The sequence below is a fragment of the Callithrix jacchus genome, chromosome 14 (genome assembly GCF_049354715.1).
Source record: "Callithrix jacchus isolate 240 chromosome 14, calJac240_pri, whole genome shotgun sequence".
Classification (NCBI taxonomy): domain Eukaryota; kingdom Metazoa; phylum Chordata; class Mammalia; order Primates; family Cebidae; genus Callithrix; species Callithrix jacchus.
Window position 1 is genome coordinate 55,852,709 of NC_133515.1, and position 20,437 is coordinate 55,873,145.

At 35.0% G+C, this 20,437-nt stretch overlaps 1 protein-coding gene across 8 annotated transcripts in view; it reads left to right on the plus strand.

The window, feature by feature from the left end:
* Positions 1 to 233: 233 nt before the first annotated feature.
* The window catches only part of FANCL (FA complementation group L), an 81,754-nt gene continuing 61,550 nt past the window's right edge, over positions 234 to 20,437 (plus strand). For 4 of the 8 annotated variants that reach the window (XM_078349293.1, XM_002757738.7, XM_078349294.1 and 1 more), the window contains exons 1-4: positions 234 to 371; positions 10,110 to 10,168; positions 12,317 to 12,377; positions 15,369 to 15,425. In XM_078349293.1, the coding sequence (XP_078205419.1) occupies positions 276 to 371; positions 10,110 to 10,168; positions 12,317 to 12,377; positions 15,369 to 15,425 (273 nt within the window). In that variant the 5' untranslated portion in view covers positions 234 to 275. Of the gene's footprint in view, positions 372 to 10,109; positions 10,169 to 12,283; positions 12,378 to 15,368; positions 15,426 to 20,437 lie in introns of all 8 variants that reach the window. The other 4 variants (XM_078349295.1, XM_008980667.4, XM_078349296.1 and 1 more) reach the window with 2 other exon arrangements.

A 20,437-nucleotide genomic window follows, 5' to 3' on the forward strand; every position in this document is an offset into this window, starting at 1 on the left:
TGGAACAATCGAGGCTAGAACGATCTTGGTCAGTAAGTCCTGCGGACTTGAGAGCAACCTTTCCTCCCACTACCGGTTGGGGAGCCCCGATGTCGTCTCCCGCAGAGCGCCACTTGGCCTGGCCTGCGCTTTACCTTTATTTCCGCCCGCAGAATCCTCCAGGCTCTTCCCGCCAAGGCTCGCGTTTCCGCTGAGGCGTCTGAGCGTAAGCGGACTGCGCATGTGCAGGGCCCGGCCGGTCTAGAGCTTCTCGGTGTCTCTCCGGACCTCGAGCCATGGCGGTGACGGAAGCGAGCCTGTTGCGCCAGTTCCCGCTGCTTCTGCCCCAGAACAGGTCGAAAACCGTGTATGAGGGATTCATCTCAGCTCAGGTACCCGCCCAGTGGTTAAGAGAGCCTCCCTCTCGCAGCGTAGCTGCTCCCAGAAGTCTGTGACAGGATAGGAGGTTAGGGGCCCGGACTTGTGGAGATTGAGAGGGGCGGCGCGTAACGGCTTTCCGGAGACTAGGTTTGAGAAGCGCCGCTGTCGCTGCCACCCGGGTGGGCGCCGCGCGGGATGGGGAGCGAGGACGCGCGCGGCAGGGAGCGGGGGCAGGGGCCACGCCTCCTCTCTCCCTCGCCCCTCCCTGAGTTTGGCTTCCTTTGTTCGGTATCTGTCCCGCAATTGACTGTCCTTTAGTTTGATTTTTTTATTTTTGTAAAGTTTGCCCTAACTTGATTTTAACACCTTCCGTCTCCACGGATATTGATGAGTTCATTGGGGAATCCGGGCTAATTATATTCGTGTTTTCTGTGGAAAGAACATTTTGGAAGAAAACCTTATTTTGGCTCTCAGCCAAGTCATATGTACCTGAACACCCACAGTTGCAATATTTTTTAGAAGAGGCATGACAGCAATGGAATTAATTACCTTTGCTGATTCCAGTGGCCCCTCTTAAGGAGTTTTATTACATTTACTAACACATGTGTAGGGTTTTGAAGTTTATACAGTGCTTTCCAGGTAAATAGCTCATTTAATCCCCAGCCCTTTGAGGCAGAAATTTTTAAAAGAATCATCATTCCCATTTTATGGTTGAAGAAATCAAGGCATGGGAAACCAGAGACGTTATTTGCTGATGTTCTCATCAGAATCCCTTAAACACAGGCTGTGTGATTCCAGTCCTGGATTTTTTTTTCTCTCTCGATGGCACCAGGATACCTTAGGTTAGAATTTTGAGTATAGACTTTTCCTTTCTGACCGTTACACTCAACCTGTGCCCCCTTCCCCATCACACGCATAGTCTTTGAGTATATGTGGAAATTACCATATGACTATCACAGAAAGTAGAGGTTAAAATTCTTTATTCCATATGAAATCCACCTTTCCCTCTCCAATTAGAAGTATTTTTCTTAAATTATCTAGTTGAAGACATGATTCTCGTTTAGACAACATTTAGAAAAGTGATAAAGTATTAAGTTACATTTTTTTTATTTTAGAGGAAGCATGTTATACCTAATTTTAGGCACTTTAAGTAAAATACTATTCTCATGTATGTCTATATCTGCTAAGGCCTCTTAGAAAACAAGTACAGCCATTAGAATTGAGAATAGATGAAAATTTTGTTTATGACCATGCTATAGCTACAATTTTAATTTGTACCTGCCTTACAGTTTATTTAAATCTTAACCTAAAAACTTAACATGTCTAAAAATACTTTGTATACATTTCAGATTTACAGAAAACTAGCAAGGATATACTGTACAAATAATTCTGGTATACACTTTACCTAGATTCACCAGATTACATTTTCTCCATTTGATCATTATTAAGTATGTGTATGTGGGTAGGCATATATATATATATACACACATTATTTTCCAGAACCGTTTGAGGTTAAATTAGGCATAATTCCCCTTTATCCCTAAATACTTGAGCATATATTTCATAAGAACAAGGACACACTCAACCACATTACAGTTAATCAAAATCAGGATAATAATGATATGATACTATTATCTAAGATAGAATCCGAATTTCAAATTTTATTTACGATACAGTTGTATGTTTTATACCCCCAATCCCCTACCATCTGATCTTAAGATCTCACATTACATTTAGTTGTCTTTTCTAACCTGGAACAGTTCTCAGTCTGTTTTGTGTTTTTTTATAAGCTTGACATTTTTGAAGAGTACAGGTTGGCTTTTAGGTAGAATGTATCTCAGTTTGGGTTTGAATGATATTTTCTCGCTATTAAATTCAGGTAATGTATTTTTGGCAGGGATACTAAAGAAAGATCTTTGTGTCCTTCTCAAGGCATGTGAGGTTTACCTGGTTGGTTCCATTATTAATGATGTTAACTTTCCTAACCTGGTTAAGGTGTCACCTACCAAAGTCTCCTTTTGTAATTGATAAGTACTTTTGGGGAGGTACTCTGAGTCATCAAATTTTCACATTCTCTGGTTTTAGTATTGACTTATGCTTGAGTCGACTGTTACTATCATGATTGCCAGATGATCATTTTCTAACTCTTGTCATTTCAACTGTGTTTATGAAGTGGCAGTTTATTATAAGGAGTAGCATTGCTTGCTTTCTCATTTATTTAGTTATATTAGAATGGATGCATGGATTTTTAAAAAAATTACTTGATTCTAATCATTATTTATTTTGATCTCAAATTGTCCCAGGTTTGGCTAGTAAGCAGGTTTTGTATATATAAGTTTTTAAGGCTTTGCATTTCATCTCATCACTGTCTTAAAAGTATCCTATAGATTCTGACATATAGTCTTTTTATTTATTTATTTATTTATTTTTTTGAGACGAAGTTTCACTCTTGTTGCCCAGGCTGGAGTGCAATGGTGTGATCTGGGCTCACCGCAACCTCTGCCTCCTGGGTTCAAGTCATTCTCCTGCCTAAGCCTCCCAAGTAGCTGGGATTACAGGCATGTGCCACCATGCCCAGCTAATTTTTTGTATTTTTAGCAGAGGCGGGGTTTCTCCATGTTGGTCAGGCTGGTCTTGAACTCCCGACCTCAGATGATCCTCCCACCTCAGCCTCCCAAAGTGTTGGGATTACAGGCGTGAGCCACCAAGCCTGTATGTAGTCTTATTATCACTATTCTTAGAAATGATATTCTTGACTATATAATGTCAATTTATAGTTCTGTGTACCTAATAGAAGGTTTTAAACATTTTCTCATGGAAGTTCCTTTTTGGTTTTGATTTTTGTTGCTGATTTCTAGTTTTTCTTGTATTGTAAGTAGACAGTATTGTTTGTAAAAAAAAAAAAAATGTCTCCATGGAACTTACTAGTACTTTTTCCTGTGATCTAATATACAGTCAGTTTTAGGTGTTGTCTTTATTACCAGATTTTCTCTTTCCTTTTGAGTGAGCTTTGCTAGTTTGTGTCTTTCAAGGAATTTGTTAATTTCATCTAAGTTTCTGATTTTATTGGCTTAAAGTTATTTATAATAGTTCCTTACTATCCTTCTAATGTCTTTAGGATCTGTAATGATGCTCTCTGTGTTGGTTATCTTTTGCTGCTATTTACTTCAAACCTTAGTGGCTTAAAGAATTATTGTCTCACTGTGTCTGTCGATTTGCAGTTTGTGAGCAACTTGGATGGTACTTCTTGATCAAAATCTCTCATGATTGTGCAGTCAAGGTGTTTGCTAAGACTTTGATGATCTAAAACAGGGTGTCCAATCTTTTGGCTTCTCTGGGTCACATTGGAAGAAGAATTGTCTTGGGCCATACATAAAATACACTAACACTAACAATAGTTGATGAGCTAAAAAAAAAAAAAATCACAGAAAAATCCCATGATATTTTAAGAAAGTTTATGAATTTGTGTTGGCTGCATTCAAAGCTGTCCTGGGCTGTGAGTTGGTCAAGCTAGAGTTGGAGGGTTTGCTTCCAAGATTGCTCATTCACATGGCTATTGGCCGTGAGGCCTCAGTTTGCTACTGCCCTTAACAGGAGGCCTTAGTTCCTCACCAGACGGATCTTTATAGTGTTGCTTGACTGTTACCAGAACATGGCAGCTAGCTTCCCCTCAGTGTGTGATACAATAGAGAGATCAGTAAAGATGCACATTGTCTTTAATCCGTTGGCCTCTGAAGTCACACATATTTACTTCTGCTTTCTTCTGTTTGTTACATGCAAGTTTCTTAGTCTGTATTCAAAAGGAGGGAAATTAGGCACCAGCTCCTAGAGGTAGAAGTGTCAAATAATTTATGGATGTAAGTTAAATATACGTTTCATCCTCATATCTGATTTAGGTAATTTATGTCTCCTTTTTTTCCCCTGATACATCTGAATAAAGGATATAAATTTTACTGATTTCTTCAAAAAACCTGCCTTAATTTCATTGATTTTTTTTTCTATTATTTTTATGTTTCCATCTGATAGATTTCTGATCTTAACTGATTTCTTCAGATGGAAGATTATTGATGAGATCTTTCTTCTTTTCTAATACAGATATTTACTGCTTTAAATTATCCTTTAAATACTGGTTTAGCTATATGACACACATTTCGGTGTGTTACAGTTTTGGGGTTTTTTTTTTTTTTTTTGAGATGGAGTCTCACACTGTCGCCCAGGCTGTAGTGCAGTGGCATGATCTAGGCGCACTGCAATCTCTGCAGGTTCAAGCAATTCTCCTGCCTCAGCCTCCTGAGTAGCTAGGACTACAGGCATGCGCTACGACGCCCAGCTAATTTTTTTGTATTTTTAGTAGAGACGGGATTTCAAACATGTTGGCCAGAATTGTCTCGAGCTCCTGACCTTGTGATCCGTCTGCCTCAGTCTCCCAAAGTGCTGGGATTACAAGTGTGAGTCACTTTGCCCGGCCTAGTTTTGTTTTTATTCAGTTCCAAATGCCTTTTAATTTCTACTTTGGTCTGTGGCTCACTTAGAAATATGATTATCTTTCTCAGTATTGAGGATTTTCTAGATATATTTTTGTTATTGATTTATAATTTAGTTTCATTTTAGTCACAGACTATAACTTGTATGATTTGAATATTTTAAATATTTATTGAGCATTAGTTTTATGGCCCATAATATAATCTATCTTGGTGAATATACTGTGTGTACTTTAAAAAGAATGAATATTCTGTTGCTATTGGGTAGAGTATTATATAAATGCCAATTAGGTCAAATTGGTTCATAGTGCTACTCAGACGCTCATTGGGTAGCACTGTGCTCATTGATTTCTTTGTCTGCTTGTTCTATCAGTTAGTGGGGGGGTGTTGAAATCTCCAATGATAACTGTTGATCTTTCAATTTTTACTTTAATTTCTATCAGCTTTTGCTTCATGTATTTTGAAGTTCTGTTATTAGGTACATAAACTTTTAGAATTGTTAAGCACTCTTAATGAATTGACTCCTTTAGGATTATTAAATGACCTTTTATTCTTTAGTAATAATGTTTGCTCTGAAATCTGTATTTTCCAATATTGATGTATAGATTCTTTCTTTTAATTGGTGTTACCATAGTTTATCTTTACTTTTTTCTTTATTTTAAGCTTATTTGTATTTTAATATTTAAAGTGTGTTTCTTCTGTGCTTTGCTTTGTTATGCAATATGGTACTCACTGCCTTTTACTTGGGGGTGCTTAGACCATTTACATTTAATGTGGTTATTCATATGGTTGGGTTTAAATCTACTCTGTTGCTGTGTGTTTTCTGTTTGTCTTACATACTCTTTTTATTTTTTTCTATTTTCTGCATTTTACATTATTTGAATTCTTTTTTATAATTCTGTTTTATCTCCTTTGTCAGTTTATTGGCTGCATGTTTGTTTGTTTTTAACTAGTTGCTTAAAGGGTTTATAATATGCATATTAAATCTATCATGGTCTGCCTTAAAGTAATATTAGGATTCCATTTTTTATGCACTATTAGTTTATCAGCTGTATGATTTTGTCTCTTTTGAATCTGTAAAGATGTTACTGTACTGTCTTGCACTGTTTTCTGTGAGAAATCTCTGCTCTTTTATTTGTTCTTCTGTAAATAGAATTTTTTTTTTCTCTGCTTGCTTTTAAGATTTTTCTTTTTGTCATTGGTTTCAGTCACTCTGATGTGTGTTGTACCTTGGTGTAGCTTTTTTCATGTTTTTCCTTCATAAGGCTTGTGGAGTTTCTTGGATCTGTGAGTATATATTTTCATTTAATTTAGAAAAAATATCTGCCATTATTTTTTCTTTGTTTCTTTGTTCCTCTTTTTCTGTCCTCTGGGTTGGGGACTCCAAATATGTGCATTTAGGTCACTTAAAGTTTTTACAACTCACTCATGGTCTCTTCACCTTTTTTCTCTCCATCTCTTTCTCTTTATTTGGGATATGTCTTCAGGTATACTGATACCTTCTTTTATAAGGTGGAATCTGCTGTTGATACTATCTAGCATATATTTTTTTTGAATCTCAGATATTATATTTTTTGAGGGAGTCTTTCTTTATATTTTTCCTATTTAGTAAGCTCATGCTTTCCTCTACCTTCTTGAAAATATGAATTATAATTATAATTGTTTTAATTTTTAAATCAGGTCTATCATCTGTGCCATTTTTATGTCTGTTTCTCTTGATTTTTCTCTTAATTGTGGGTATTGTCTTGGTTCTTTGCAGGAAATGTATGTGCTTGGTGTATTTTGATTGGATGCTGGACATAATGAATTCTAACTGTTGCACGCTAGATATTTTTATTCTCGAATTTTCTTGAGATTTCTTGTGAGCTACAGTTAAATTACTTCTAAACAGTTTGATCTTTCCAAGGTTTACTTTTAAGTTTTGCTAGGTAGACCCAGAGCAGACTTTAGTCTAAAGGTAATTAGGCCCTACAAGTGAAGCAACACCTTCTGAGCACTCTAATGGCTCTTACATTACAAGGTTTTCTACTCTGGATGGTTGGAACATGGCTAATACCCAGCCTTGTATGAGCATCAAGATTGTTTTGCAGATTCTGTTCCTGTATGTTCTGGTGTTTTCCTCATATCCATGGAGCAAGCGGTACTCGGCTGAAGACTCTTTGCCAGGAATCCTCTGAAATTCTCTGGAGTTTCTCTGTGTGTATTTCTCTACTCTTCATGCATCTCTCTCCTGCTTCATACTATACCTTGTGAATTGTACAAGAAATGGCCTTCCCTTACTCACGTGTTTCTTCTCAAATCAGGGAGAATGATATGCTCGTATTTGTCCATCCCTATCTTGCAGGCTGAAAATACTGCCATCGTAGAAACAGTTTTCACATTTATTTCCTTTTCAAGATCACTGTCCTGCACTGCATGTTGTTTAGTGTCTGAAAATCATTGTTTCATATGTTTTGTCCAATTTTTAAATAAGGAAGGAAGATAAATCCTGCCCATTTTACTCCATAATGGCTAGAAGCGGTTCTCTTCAGTTTCTTAAAATTTTCTATTTCATTCTTGCTTAGTTTTTTAATTTGCTTTAAGAAGTCTGTTTCCAATTATATTCTGCTTCATATATAATTTATTTGATCTTTTAGCTAGAGATGTGGATTTTTTTTTTTTAATTTTGAAAGTCTGTTACAATACATCTCAGAGTTGATCATTGTAAGTCACTTTATCATGTGGCCAATTATCCCTTTTGGTGTGTGGAACTCCAGGAAGTGTACTTGGATTATGTTTTTAAATATTTTTTCTACTATTTTGTTTTTCTTTCCAAGATCTCCAATTGTATGTTCTCTGGACTTTTTTTGGGTCTGTTTTCCATTTCATCTCCTTTTCTCTGATGGTCTTTAATTTTTTTTCTTTTCTCATTTGGTAATTTTCTTGCTTTTTCTTTGCTCTTCATGACTTTTGTATGTAATTTTGATCTTCCTTGGACTCTTTGTAAACTTTTTCTTCCACTTTCATATAATTTTGTCTTTTTCTTCATTTTCATTCCACCCTGAGTTTATTCAACTCATTCATTTCTTCCTTTACATTTTTTAAAATATAATTTCTTATTCTAGTTTTAAAATGTATGATTTGGATACAAATGCTCATGTAATCATATTTCATTCATTATTATAATTTGTTTATAGTTTCTGAGTTTTGTTTGCTTGGGGTCTGTTATCACCTAAAATGTTTGGAGTCTCATTTTCTTTTTTTTGTCTCATAGTTGCATTGATGAAAACAATATCTTTGCATTCATGGACATTTCGCCTGTTTGCAATACTTTATAAAATTCCTATTCAAGAATACCCTCTTCTGTTGGGGAAGCCAAGTGCAATTTATTTAATGGATGAAATGCTGGCAAGTGCTAGGTGGGAAGGAATTAGTTTTTTATTTGCTCATATAAGAGCCTATGTTTCCCACTCTTCTTTTTCCTCCTAATAACCAGTTTCCAAAAGGTGTCTCTACCTACCTTTTCTCCTGTCTTCTACCTCTAAAGCATTATTTCCCAGGACTGGCTCCTTGACTTTTGTGTTCACATTAAGTCTTCTCTTTGTAGGTCAGTGTTCTTATTTGCCAGAGCTTGTTTTTTTTTTTTTTTTTTTTACATTTAGTCCTCCTAGTCTCTCTTCCATGCATTTTTTTCCGACCTTCCTAGCACTCTTAAAAGAGTTGCTGTGGGAGTCACAGAATAGGTTCTGTTGGAAAGTACTTTATATTTTTCTTCTTAAAGGTAATTTGAGGTTTATTGTATATCTTGTCTTCTGACTGAAAACATAGGATTTTTGTGGTTTTATTTATTCTTAACATGTTAATTAATGTAGCTTTTCGGGATGATATGTGGGGAGATTTAGGTTTAGGCAACTGTTAATATTTCTATTCCCTGAAACCCTGGTGGAAAATCTGGCTTTTTTGAGAACAATTAATATTTTTAGATGCTTTAACTAAAAAGCTAATTTTAGTCATTTTCTTGAATCAGGAAGTATTGTGGCATGTGACATAGTATTTGACCTTTTAAAATGGCAGGGCTTTGCAAATAAGGGACTTTGGAATTTTATTCTTTCAGATAAGAGCATGTATTTCTGTAGCAGAAGAGTTCTATTTTTCATGTAAATTGTGAATTCCAAATTGTTCTTACACCTATGTGTGGGATGTCTATAATGTTAGGTTAAAGTTGCTACATAATACCTTTTAGTGCTTTAATGAAATAGTGAATTATTGTTACTTGACCTTTTGAAAAGGTCAGTAGTACATTTTGTTTCATTTTTTTAAAGGACATTTAAATGTAATGAAAGTCAGAACTGTAATATTACCATGAAAGTAAAGGTTATGGGGTACATTTAATTGTGTTCCTCTGTTTTTGAAACTGCTTTGAGGTAGACTGCTAAAATTCCACATGGTAATTGTTTTTTGAGAATTTTATTACTCTTTTTCATTTTATTCTGTTGGAGTAAAAGATTACATTTCTGTTTGTCTTTTTCTGCTATTTTTGCTCAAATTTCATGTGTATTGTCCTATATAAGTTACAAAGTTTAAACTACTTACCCATTCACTTTTCCAAGAAAGTAAAATGTAATAAATGCCTCAGAGGTCTTTCTTCTCTTAGAAAGATTCTTGAATGAAATTCTGTTTGTTCAAATACATAGTTAATATGTTACTGATATCTTTAAAAAGTTAGAGGCCCACTAATGGGAGAATTAAATATACTCTGATTAATAAAATTATTTTACTTATGTCTGTATATTTAGATTGTGTAACTAAATATATTTTCATTTTATTAAAACTTAGAAAGTTGAAAACGTGAAGCCTGTGTTATGTTATAGATCCTTAATTTATATTTTGATTTTTTTCTTCCATTTTAAAGCAATTTGAAGGAATTTCTTTTTTCAGAAATTTATTTCCTAAGAAATAACACTGAAATTTTTTTCTGTGGGCCTGTGTTAACAATTTTGTAATATGTCTTGTGTTTATGAGTGACTTTCTCTTTAAAAACAAAATCTTATCTGAGTGTTTTGATTTCCCAGTAACTACAAAGTTTCCGTAAGCCAGTTTTGAGTTATTTTCCCTCAAATGCAATATTCTGTTGCTTATATTTTGACAAGTATAAACATGTGGATACATTTGATACCTTTTAGGAAATAAAGGAAAACATTTTCTTTTCTATATGATTCTCTGTTTAACTTCTCTTAGCATTAAATGAAAGATAAAAATTTGAGTGTTCCTTTTCAATATTTTCCACAGGGAAGAGACTTCCATCTTAGAATAATGTTGCCTGAAGATTTACAACTGAAGAATGCAAGGTGATGTGGTGTTTAGTTATAAATGTGCATTTTTGCGTTTTGGTGGGACAGGCAGTGCATTTGGTATAAATTGATTCTAGTGACTAGAGTTTTGCCTAAAATGCATATAGTCATTCGCCCCAAAAGAAGCATCTCTGATTTTTCCAAACCAATGTGGCTTTTAAACATTAGTTCTTTCATTTTTTTTTTAATTTAAAGCAGTAAACAGCAGTTGTGTACGCTTCACTAACCAATACTGAACAGATATATAAGGGGACAATACCAAAGGAGTAGAAAATCTTTTTTCCAACTTTTGACTGATATTATTAATGTGTATATTCATTCTATGGGAAGACCCACATCAGTTCATTCCTGGCATAAATTAGGTACCAATATTGAATGTTGATAGATATAACTAGTCAGCATATGGGACTGAAAATTTAGGTACCACCCCAAAATCTCAATTCTGTTTCTAATTATTTCTGTAGAAGAATGGAGGAAAAGGAATCCAGAGATATTTATGAGTAGAATTGAGAGGATTTTGTGACTGATTAAAGTGTAGGTAGGAGGAGAAAAAGGAATAGAAGATGCTTTTCAAGTTCCTGACTCCGATCACTAAGCTACAGAAGACGTCACAGATGGAGAAGTAGAAGAGAGATTGTTTTAAGGCATATTGGGTGTGAAATATCAAGGGGAGCTATTTAGTAGGTAGTAACGTGTTGGTGTGAAACTAGTGTGTGAGACCTGGAGTGTGGATGTATGTGAAAGTTACAGTAGATGAAGGTTTTGGGACCTTGATTATGAATAGGCTTTTTGGTGCCTGTATCTGGACAGGAGGGGAGTGAAAGAGAAGGCCAGTGACAAGACCTTGGGGCATACCAACATTTAAAGGACTGGTCACTAAAGAGGAAGTTAGAAGGAGACTAAGGATTGACCAGAAAAGAGGAAAATTTGGACAGCAGAGTCAAGTCAAATAGAGAGAGGCTTAAGCAGAGCATGGTTAGCAGTGCTGAGGATTGCGAAGAGATAGGTTAGATGCGAGTAAGTTTTGTGTGGTGGATGAAGCCATATTGGATTTTGGACTGGATGAGTTGGTAGAAAGGAATGGAAACAGTATAAACGATTTTGAAGAAAAAGATGGTTAAAGAATGGTATGCATTCAAGGAGAAGTTATGTTTTTCAAAGATAATATATATTTGAACAAGTTCATTAAGGAGAAAAAACTAACAGAACATAAATTAAGGATACCACAATAAAGGGATAATTAATTGAAGTGACCAAGTTGGTAGCAAGGGATAGAGAGCACATTTCGAGCCCAGTTACCAATGGACATTTGAATGAACTACTCTGCCACTAACAGTGGAGACAGGGATGGGTTTGGGGGTTTTAAGACCAAGAATGGAGAGAGTTGTGATGATTTGAAAAGGCCATGTTGGGAAAAACTCAAGACAGGCTTCCTACTTGTAGGTAAGTAATTTTTAGAAAAGTTACTTAGCAGTATTGGGAGCACAGCTGAGGTGAGCCCGTAAGTGGATGAACATTAACTTATCACTTCTTATACAATTAATTAAAAGTATGTATCCTACTAGCCAGGCTTTGTGGTGGGTATCTATAGTCCCAGTTACTTGAGAGGCTGAGGTGGGAGGATTTCTTGAGCCCAGGAGTCCAGGTTGCAGTGAGCTATTCTTCTACTGCAGTCCAGCCAGCCTGAGTGACAGAGCGAGACCCTGTCTCTAAAGAATTAAAAAAAGTATCTTTTTAGTTATCTTAATCAGGAATTTGAAGATTATATTGCTACTCATGCTTTTTCAAATACATGTTGGATACATTATATTTGATGATATATTATTATCAAACTATTTTATTTACCCTACCTTGGAAAATAATCTACTTCAGTAGAAAACTTTGCTTTGGATATGTTAAAGTTAAAAAACCAGATATACTGTTTGCATGTAATTTACTGATTGCAGTTATTTATATTTTGAAATGAAAATAGTACTGACAGTTTGAAGATAAAACTTTCAACAGTATCAGTGGTAAAAATTTTATTAACAGAATTATGCTTGTCATTTTTCTGTATGTACATGTATGTTTGTGTTAGCATACAAATAAGTTTTTCCTTTTATTTCTGAACAGTGAAGAAACCATTTTGTCTCATTAAAACTTTAGATTATTATGCAGTTGGCAGCTGAGAACAATACTTAATGGATACCATCAAATAGTACAACAGGTAAGTCCTTTTTAAAAGGTTTATGTTTTAAGTGAGGATAAGAAATTACAAAATTTATTGTTCTTTAAAGACCTGCTTTGCAGAATGTTGTAACAAACTGGTTTAATAGTTGTTGAGTTTTGTAGCTTTCATCTCTGTGTGTTTTTAAATTTCAGTATCTGCAGGAGATGTCCATGTAGCCTTTGTGTTGAAACTGATTTCCATTCTTGAGACATTAGGTTCTTCAAATCCATTCACCCTTATCTATATCCATCACTTCTTGAGTGATTTTTCTTCTGAGGCTGAATGGCGGTGATAGGGAAAAAAAAAATCAGACCCATTTAGAGCTGTGGGATATCTGTGGCAAATATGGGATTTTAGCCCTAGATTTTAGCAACAGCAAAGGTGTGGTAGAAATAATTTAGGATCATGTGTACTTGCAAAATAAGAGGAGATAAAGACTGCTTAGTTGGGATAATAGGCAGGATTAATTTCTTCTTAATGTTTAGGTTCCTCTACCTGAAAATTCCTTTAAAGATTAGAAAAAAAATCAGTTACTGAAGCAAAATAAAGACATACTACAATTCCTCTTTTAGATAATAGGTGTTAGAATTGCATTTCTGTTGGTGCTTTATGCATTTGTATTTTTTTTTCTGATTTCCTGTATTTCTCTGTCTTAAAGGCCGGCTATTATCTATGATAATTGACAATCACAGTCACTCTCCCATAAAGCATTACTGAGCTGCAAAGAAGTATAGGAGATAAACTATTTGATTTGTAGAATGAAGGTTGTCACCCTGGTAATATTACATAAATTTTTTTAAGGATATGTTCAAATTATTTCTCTGTTTTCTTTTCACTTCTCTCTTTATCCCCTTGACTATTTAAATTGTACACCAAAATTTAAGAAATGAATCTATTGACATATTTAAATAGCATGGAAAAAAATGGTTAATGTGGTGTAATAGTAAGATTTATTACTCTGTTTTTCTCCACCAAGTCATCAAGAGGATTCCTAGAAAAAAAACCCAATTATTTATTTTCCCTTGCCCCCCAATTGGTCAGGTAGAACCCAGTGTTAGTTTAAGTCTTCTTTTTATTTCAAAGTCCCAGTGAATATTACTACTCTTTTGTTGTATCATTTTTAATTTTAGTAAATATGGGCCAGGGAGTCAACAAACTTTTTCTGTGAAGAACCAGATAATAAATTTTTCAGGCTTAGTAGGCCATAAAATCTCTGTTGTAGGTACTCAACTCTGCCCTTACAGCAACCATAGACAAGAGGTAAGTGAATAGGTATGGCTACATGACAAGAAAATTTTGTTTACAAAAACAGTATTGAGCTGGATTTGGCCTCTGGGCTTTAGTTTTCAGACCCTCCCAGACCCTGTCATTTATTGATCTCCTGTAATAAACTAAGGGGAAAATACAATATAGAAGAAAGGATAGGCAAGGATTTGCTCTACATACACCCACTCAAAGCTATGTTAAGATGTGAATCATATGTGTTCATGCCTTGTTGAAAACAGTGTAAAACTTGAGAATTTTCTTGGCTTTCTTTTTTTTTCTATAGTTATTTTAAGAATGAAGGATTTCTAGGAAATGGAATAACTTATTTATTCTACATTAGAAATTATTTCCTTTTTGCCATTTTATTATAACAGTTTTTACTTTAGTGAATGATTGTCTCCATTTTTACTCATGTATTAGTTGTGAGAGATCAAAAATCACAACCATAGGTAGTTTTTAAGGTCAAGAGAAAAGTAAAAGCTATTGTTAATCAATGATTGCTAATTTATTGCTGTAACTAGATTTTAAAAATTATATGGAGTTGACTGATTTTTATATTTTATATTCCTCTTCGCACTCACATCACTCCTATACTTCTTTCTTTTTTTCTCTTCCTCCTCTTTCTCCTCTTCTTCTTCTTCTTTAAAAAAAATAATGATGAGGCTGCTAGATCTGCTAGACATGGTAGTGATAAAAGGGCGTCAGGGCAGTGCTGGATAGAGAAGAATGGGTCCCTGGTGAGGGCTCCACCCACGGACCTAGGTGAGAAAAGGCACTCCTGCCTTCACACTCAAATGTTGCATTTCTTAAGACCACCCCGGCCTGCCATACCCCCATCCTGTGCCTATAAAATCCTGAGACCCTAGCAGGCATACACATACAAGCGGCTGGATATCAAGAGAAACCTATCAGTAGAGGAACATATGAGCGGCTGGACATGAACAGCATGTCAAGAGCACACCGACAGGCTCCATGCCGGCAGGCCATTGACTGGCAGAATGAAGTGGAGTTTAGCCTGGGTGATTGGAGAGCCTGGGCCGCTGAGCAGTCTGGCTCCAGGGGAAAACCATCTCCGTTTTGGCTCTCACATCTGCTGAGAGCTACTTCTCTTCAGTAAAACCTTGCACTAATTCTCCAAGCCCACATGTGACCTGATTCTTCCCATACACCAAGGCAAGAACCCTGGGATATGGAAAGTTCTCTGTCCTTGCAATAAGGCAGGGGTCTAATTGAGCTGACTAATACAAGCTGCCTATGGAAGGCTAAACTAAAAGAGCATCCTGTAACACACACCCACTGGAGTTTCAGTAGCTGTAAATATCCACCCCTAGACATTGCCGTGGGGTTGGAGCCACAGCCTGCCCGTCTGTGTGCTCCCCTAGAGGTTTGAGCAGCGGGGCACTGAAGAAGCCAGCCAGACCTCCTTTGCATCTCTGCGATGGGGACAAGGGATGTAGTAGTAAACAGTGCTCAAGGAACAGAGCAGTGTGTGAGGTTTTAAGTGACATTCTAACACAGTTTAATATATCTCAGCAAAATAGTTTTGATGGCATTAATTATTCTTTCAAAATGAAATTGGTAGTAGTAGTAAGGTTGATGACTTCATTTCTTATATTTTTGCTAATCTTTTTTTCATATTCACTTGGGCCTAAGTTTTATTACATTTTAGTGAATAGAATATTTATTGTGCAAATGAAATTAATTGGAAATGTTTTGATCTAGAGAATGCGGCACTCTCTTGATCTAATGAGCTTTATGATGGAGTTGAAGATGCTTTTGGTAAGAATTTTTTTTCTGGCCCTGTTACCAAACTGTAAGTCTTGATTTCATTTCTGTAACTCCTTTAAAAACTAACATTAGAATTTATCTTCTTAACTCTGAGTCATTTAATGTTTTCTTTTACTGTGTACATAAATGTAGATGATATATTGCTTGAACCGCATGAGGGACATGACTGTATGAAGGAACCATTTTGATTGTATCACAGACTAGGTACTCTTGATACTAGTGTTGGGCAGGTTGTGAAGAGATAAAATGCACTCTTGGCCTGTCAGAGAGTTTAACATCTAAGGAGAGATTAGGTAGTCCCACTTAAAGGTATAATATGATGTATAAATAATTTTGTATATAGCTCCAGATATCTGAAAAACTTATTAGGCTTCATTTCATATATACTTTTACATACATACTGTTTATTAAATTAATCAGTGTTGCGTAAGATACTTGATTATTTTGTTTATCCTGTAGACATTTTATTATTTTCTTAAAACCCAAGTTTATTTTATTCCCCAAGTTTTCAACATAAACCAGAGAGAAGATTATAGCAAATACTGCTGGGACTGACCAAATTTTAACATTTTGCCAATCATAGTTCCTCTTTCTACTTTTTTTTTTTTTTTGAGACAGAGTCTTGCTCTGTTGTCCAGGCTGAACCACAATATTGGCTCACTGCAACCTCCTCCACTGGGGTGTCGGCAGTTCTCTGCTTCAACCTCCCGAGTAGCTGGGATTGGAGGTCCCCACCACCATCCCCGGGTAATTTTTATATTTTTAGTAGAGACAGGGTTTTACCATCTTGGCCAGGCTGGTCTCGAACTCCTGACCTTGTGATCTGTCTGCCTCGGCCTCCAAAAGTGCTGGGATTACAGGTGTGAGCCACTGCACCTGGCTTCTCTTCTACTTTTTTTTAGAAGAAAGACACTGTAGTATTTTTTTTCTATGCTTTAAGTTCTGGGATACATTTGTAGAACATGCAGGTTTGTTACATAGGTATACAAATGCCATGGTGGTTTGCTGCATCCATCCCCCCATCATGTGTATTAGATATTTCTCCTAATGTTATCCCTCCCCAATCCCCCCACCCCCTGCTGTCCCTCCGCTAGCTCCCTCACCCACTGACAGGCCTCGATGTGTGATGTTCCCCTCCCTGACACCGTAGTATTTTAAAGGAAATTCTGGACATTGTATGTATCCCTCTGTAAATATGTTAGTGTATATCTCTTAACAACTAAGTGCTTTTTATCTGTTTTTAAATATACTATTGTAATCTCAACAAAATTAATCATTTCTGATAGCTACTTTGTTTGTACTAGTATGCAAACAAGGTCCACACATTATATTTAGTTGATATGTCTCTTAAGCCTTATATAAGACTTATAAGATACTTATATATAACAGCATCTCCTCTTTACCTCACCCTTTTTATTCATGCCATGCATTTGTTGAATAAAACAAATTATGTGTTCTATAAAATCTTCAATATTCTGGATTTGGCTTGTAGGATATTCATGGTTTATCTTTTAACACACTTCTTTACTCTCTTTGTAATCTGGCAGTAAGATCTAGAGGCTTCAGCAGATTTGGATTCATTTGTTTGATTACTTGGTGCTCTCTATTTATATTACATTAGGACATGCATGATATCTGATGGTTCCGCTTTTAGTAAATTTAAGATTGATCAGTAGGTTTAGATCCATTTAGTATAGTTTTCCATCAGCCTATCGCCCAATGATTTTAGTATCCAGTAATAATCATTATTGCCTATATCTACTATTTTATTAGGATTTACAAATGATAATTTAAAAAATTCCATCATCTGCACTTATTAGTTGAAAATCTTCTATAGAGAAGAACTTCTCATCAGTTTGGTTAATTTGAGATATGGTTTGGCCGGGCGCGGTGGCTCAAGCCTGTAATCCCAGCACTTTGGGAGGACGAGGCAGGTGGATCATGAGGTCAAGAGATCGAGACCACCCTGGTCATCATGGTGAAACCCCGTCTCCACTAAAAATACAAAAAGTTAGCTGGGCATGGTGGCGCATGCCTGTAATCCCAGCTACTCAGGAGGCTGAGGCAGGAGAATTGCCTGAACCCAGGAGGCGGAGGTTGCAATGAGCCGAGATCGTGCCCTTGCACTCCAGCCTGGGTAACAACAGCGAAACTCCGTCTCAAAAAAAAAAAAAAAAGAGATATGGCTCATACTGGAGAGCTGGATAAGGGCTTGTTTCTCTTCCTTTTAAAACAGAAACCAATTTTTAGAATAATGAGTTGGTGCCTAGCAACTGTAAGAGGGATCTAAAGTTTTTTTGTTTCTTTTTTTCAGTATCTTTATGAACTCATACATTTTTATATATTTAATTAAATTTCATTCATTGTAGTCATTTTCTTTTTTATGCTTAAATTGTCCCATTTTTTGGTCAGTACAAGCCTCTTCATGTTGACTACTGAGTTCTTTTAATATAATCCAAGTTTCTTTGCCTTCTGATACCAGTTGCCCTAGGCTCATTTATTCCTCTTATCCCATAACTTTAATCAGCCATTTATCCCAAGAATCATGATTTCTTTGTGGGAAATCGTATTTGGATGCCTTAGTCTGGAAATTTGAGTGTTCACTGCTATTATTTCTAAATCTTTTCAGTGGACAAAGCTAGGAAGAAATACTTTTTGGAAAGAATATAATTATGAGTTTCTATTGATATTTGCAATTCAGATTTGGGATTATAGGGCTTTTACTTCTTCACTTGTATGTCTTTTACTCTGAAAATGCTATTTGCTAATGATGCTGACATCATTATGTTTTTTGCTATGTTCTGCTTGTTCTGTTTCATTGACGCTTTTCTTGTCTATATGTTTATGTTTATATAAAAATTGCAATACTAATATTGCTAACAGTGGAAAGTTTTGCTATTTCTTTGTGAATCTTGTTGTTGAGATCATTTTATTCTTAGCAGCTACTACATATTGATAACTTATTTGCTATATATTTTTTCTTGAGTCATTTTTTAATGCTAATAACCTAAGATAGGACTTTGATTAAATATGTGAGATTGGAATAGTAGTGTAAAGTTAATTTCTAAAGTTTGAATTTTGATTTGAGTTTATAAATCCTAATTAATAAGGGTTATCAAAATTGATTACAAATTACATCAAAGGCCTTAATGCAATAACATTAAAAAGGCAAAGTAAACAGGTGAAGCATATTTGGTTCACATCTGCTTGACATTGGAGAAAAGTTTGAAACATTTATTTTATCTTTTTATTATAACTTTAATAAACTACACAAATACAAGGAAAGACTAAGGGAATCAGAGTAAAAATATAGATACCATGTCCTATTAAATTATTCCTATCAAAAATACCTTTATTAAGTTTTAAGTTTAGGTTAAAACTAAAATAAAATTTTAAGATCTCTGATGTACAGTATCTATTTAGTACATTCATTCCATTTCTGAATAAAAATAGTATATTTTAGCTTTGTTCAGAAATTATGGACAAAGTTGGTGATTTTATTGCTCATTTAAGATAGCATACCTAAAAATATAAGAATTATTAGTGTACCTTTACTAATAGGGTTCCTATACTATAATCACCAATGAATATGTTGAGAGCGATGCTCAAATGGAATTAGTAGTTATTGAGCTTATTTAGGAAATGTTGTAAATCTTCCATGGAGTTTCCTGGTAATAACTATCCATATAGTGGGGGTTCAGTATATATTTAATAAATGAATAATTACCTATATTTTAAAATAATCCTATGAGGTAGGTTATTTTATTTCTGTTTTGGAGCTGAGCCTAAGGCCTAAGGCCTAAGGCCTCAAAATAGGAATTGTTAAAGTCAGGATTTAAAATGTTTGTTTGTAAAGCCTTTCTGCTATGTACCTTTGCCTCCTTTTCTATGAAGAATGTGTTGCTTCTCTGCTTTTGCCTTTTTACTTGTTATGGTTCTAGAGTAGGAGTAACTTGCCTGACTTAAAATAGAAGATAGAGTTTATAAATGTCATAAACCTAGGATTAAAAAGTATTTTTACTGTTATCCAGGTTTATTTTTACCTTTAATTTTGTGGATAGCAGTAATATTTCAGAATAAAAACAGAAATTTCAAAGTGTACTATATTAACTTAATGCATTTTATTTAATGATAGTACAGCACCATCTTAATAGTATTAGGTTGGTGCACAACCTAAATATGAATTTATTTTGGTGGACTATCAGTCTATTTTTAGGTAACATTAGGCATTTATACTATAAAAAAAGGCAGTATATGCCTTGTCTTCTAGGAGCTTACTCTCTGATTAAATCCATATTGATATTCTCAGCTTTATGGATCTGCTTTCACAGTTTTTTTTTTTTATTATAAAGCAGAGTCAGAACTAAGTTGAAGTAGTTCCAGTTAATAGTTCTAATTTGGAAGTGCTGTTTTTAACATATATTCATTCTAATGTGATTTCAATATCCTATCCTCATTAAAAAAATTAACATAGGTAAAAAATAAGATTAAACATATACTTAAAAGAACAAAAATTCCAACCTTTTATTAGGATTGTATTTTTCAGAAGTGTTTATAATTTCCAACTTGTCCCTATCTAGTGTTGTTATTTATTGTGGCTGATTTAATTATTTATTTACTTTTTGTAATAGTTTTTGATACTTCAGACTATATGAACATCTAAGTAATTTGTAGATACATATATTTTTTACTTACCTTATTTGTCTAGGTTAGTAACTTCAAAATAATTGGTAATTTTAGCTTTAACAATTCTAGTGATGTTTATATATCTTATAAAAAGTTTTAGTTTTGTTTGGGAGAAACCAAACCAAATGGATAGCATAATAGCCAGATGGATAGCATAATACTTCAGCTTACTTGCTTGAAGAGTAGTACAGCGTGTAAGTCAGTGACAGAAATTAGCATGTAGATATTTATTCTGATAGTGAGGGGATTTTGTTTGTTAGGATGAGGTTCATAGTGATTCATAATCTGGTTCATAAGCTGACATACAAATATGTTAG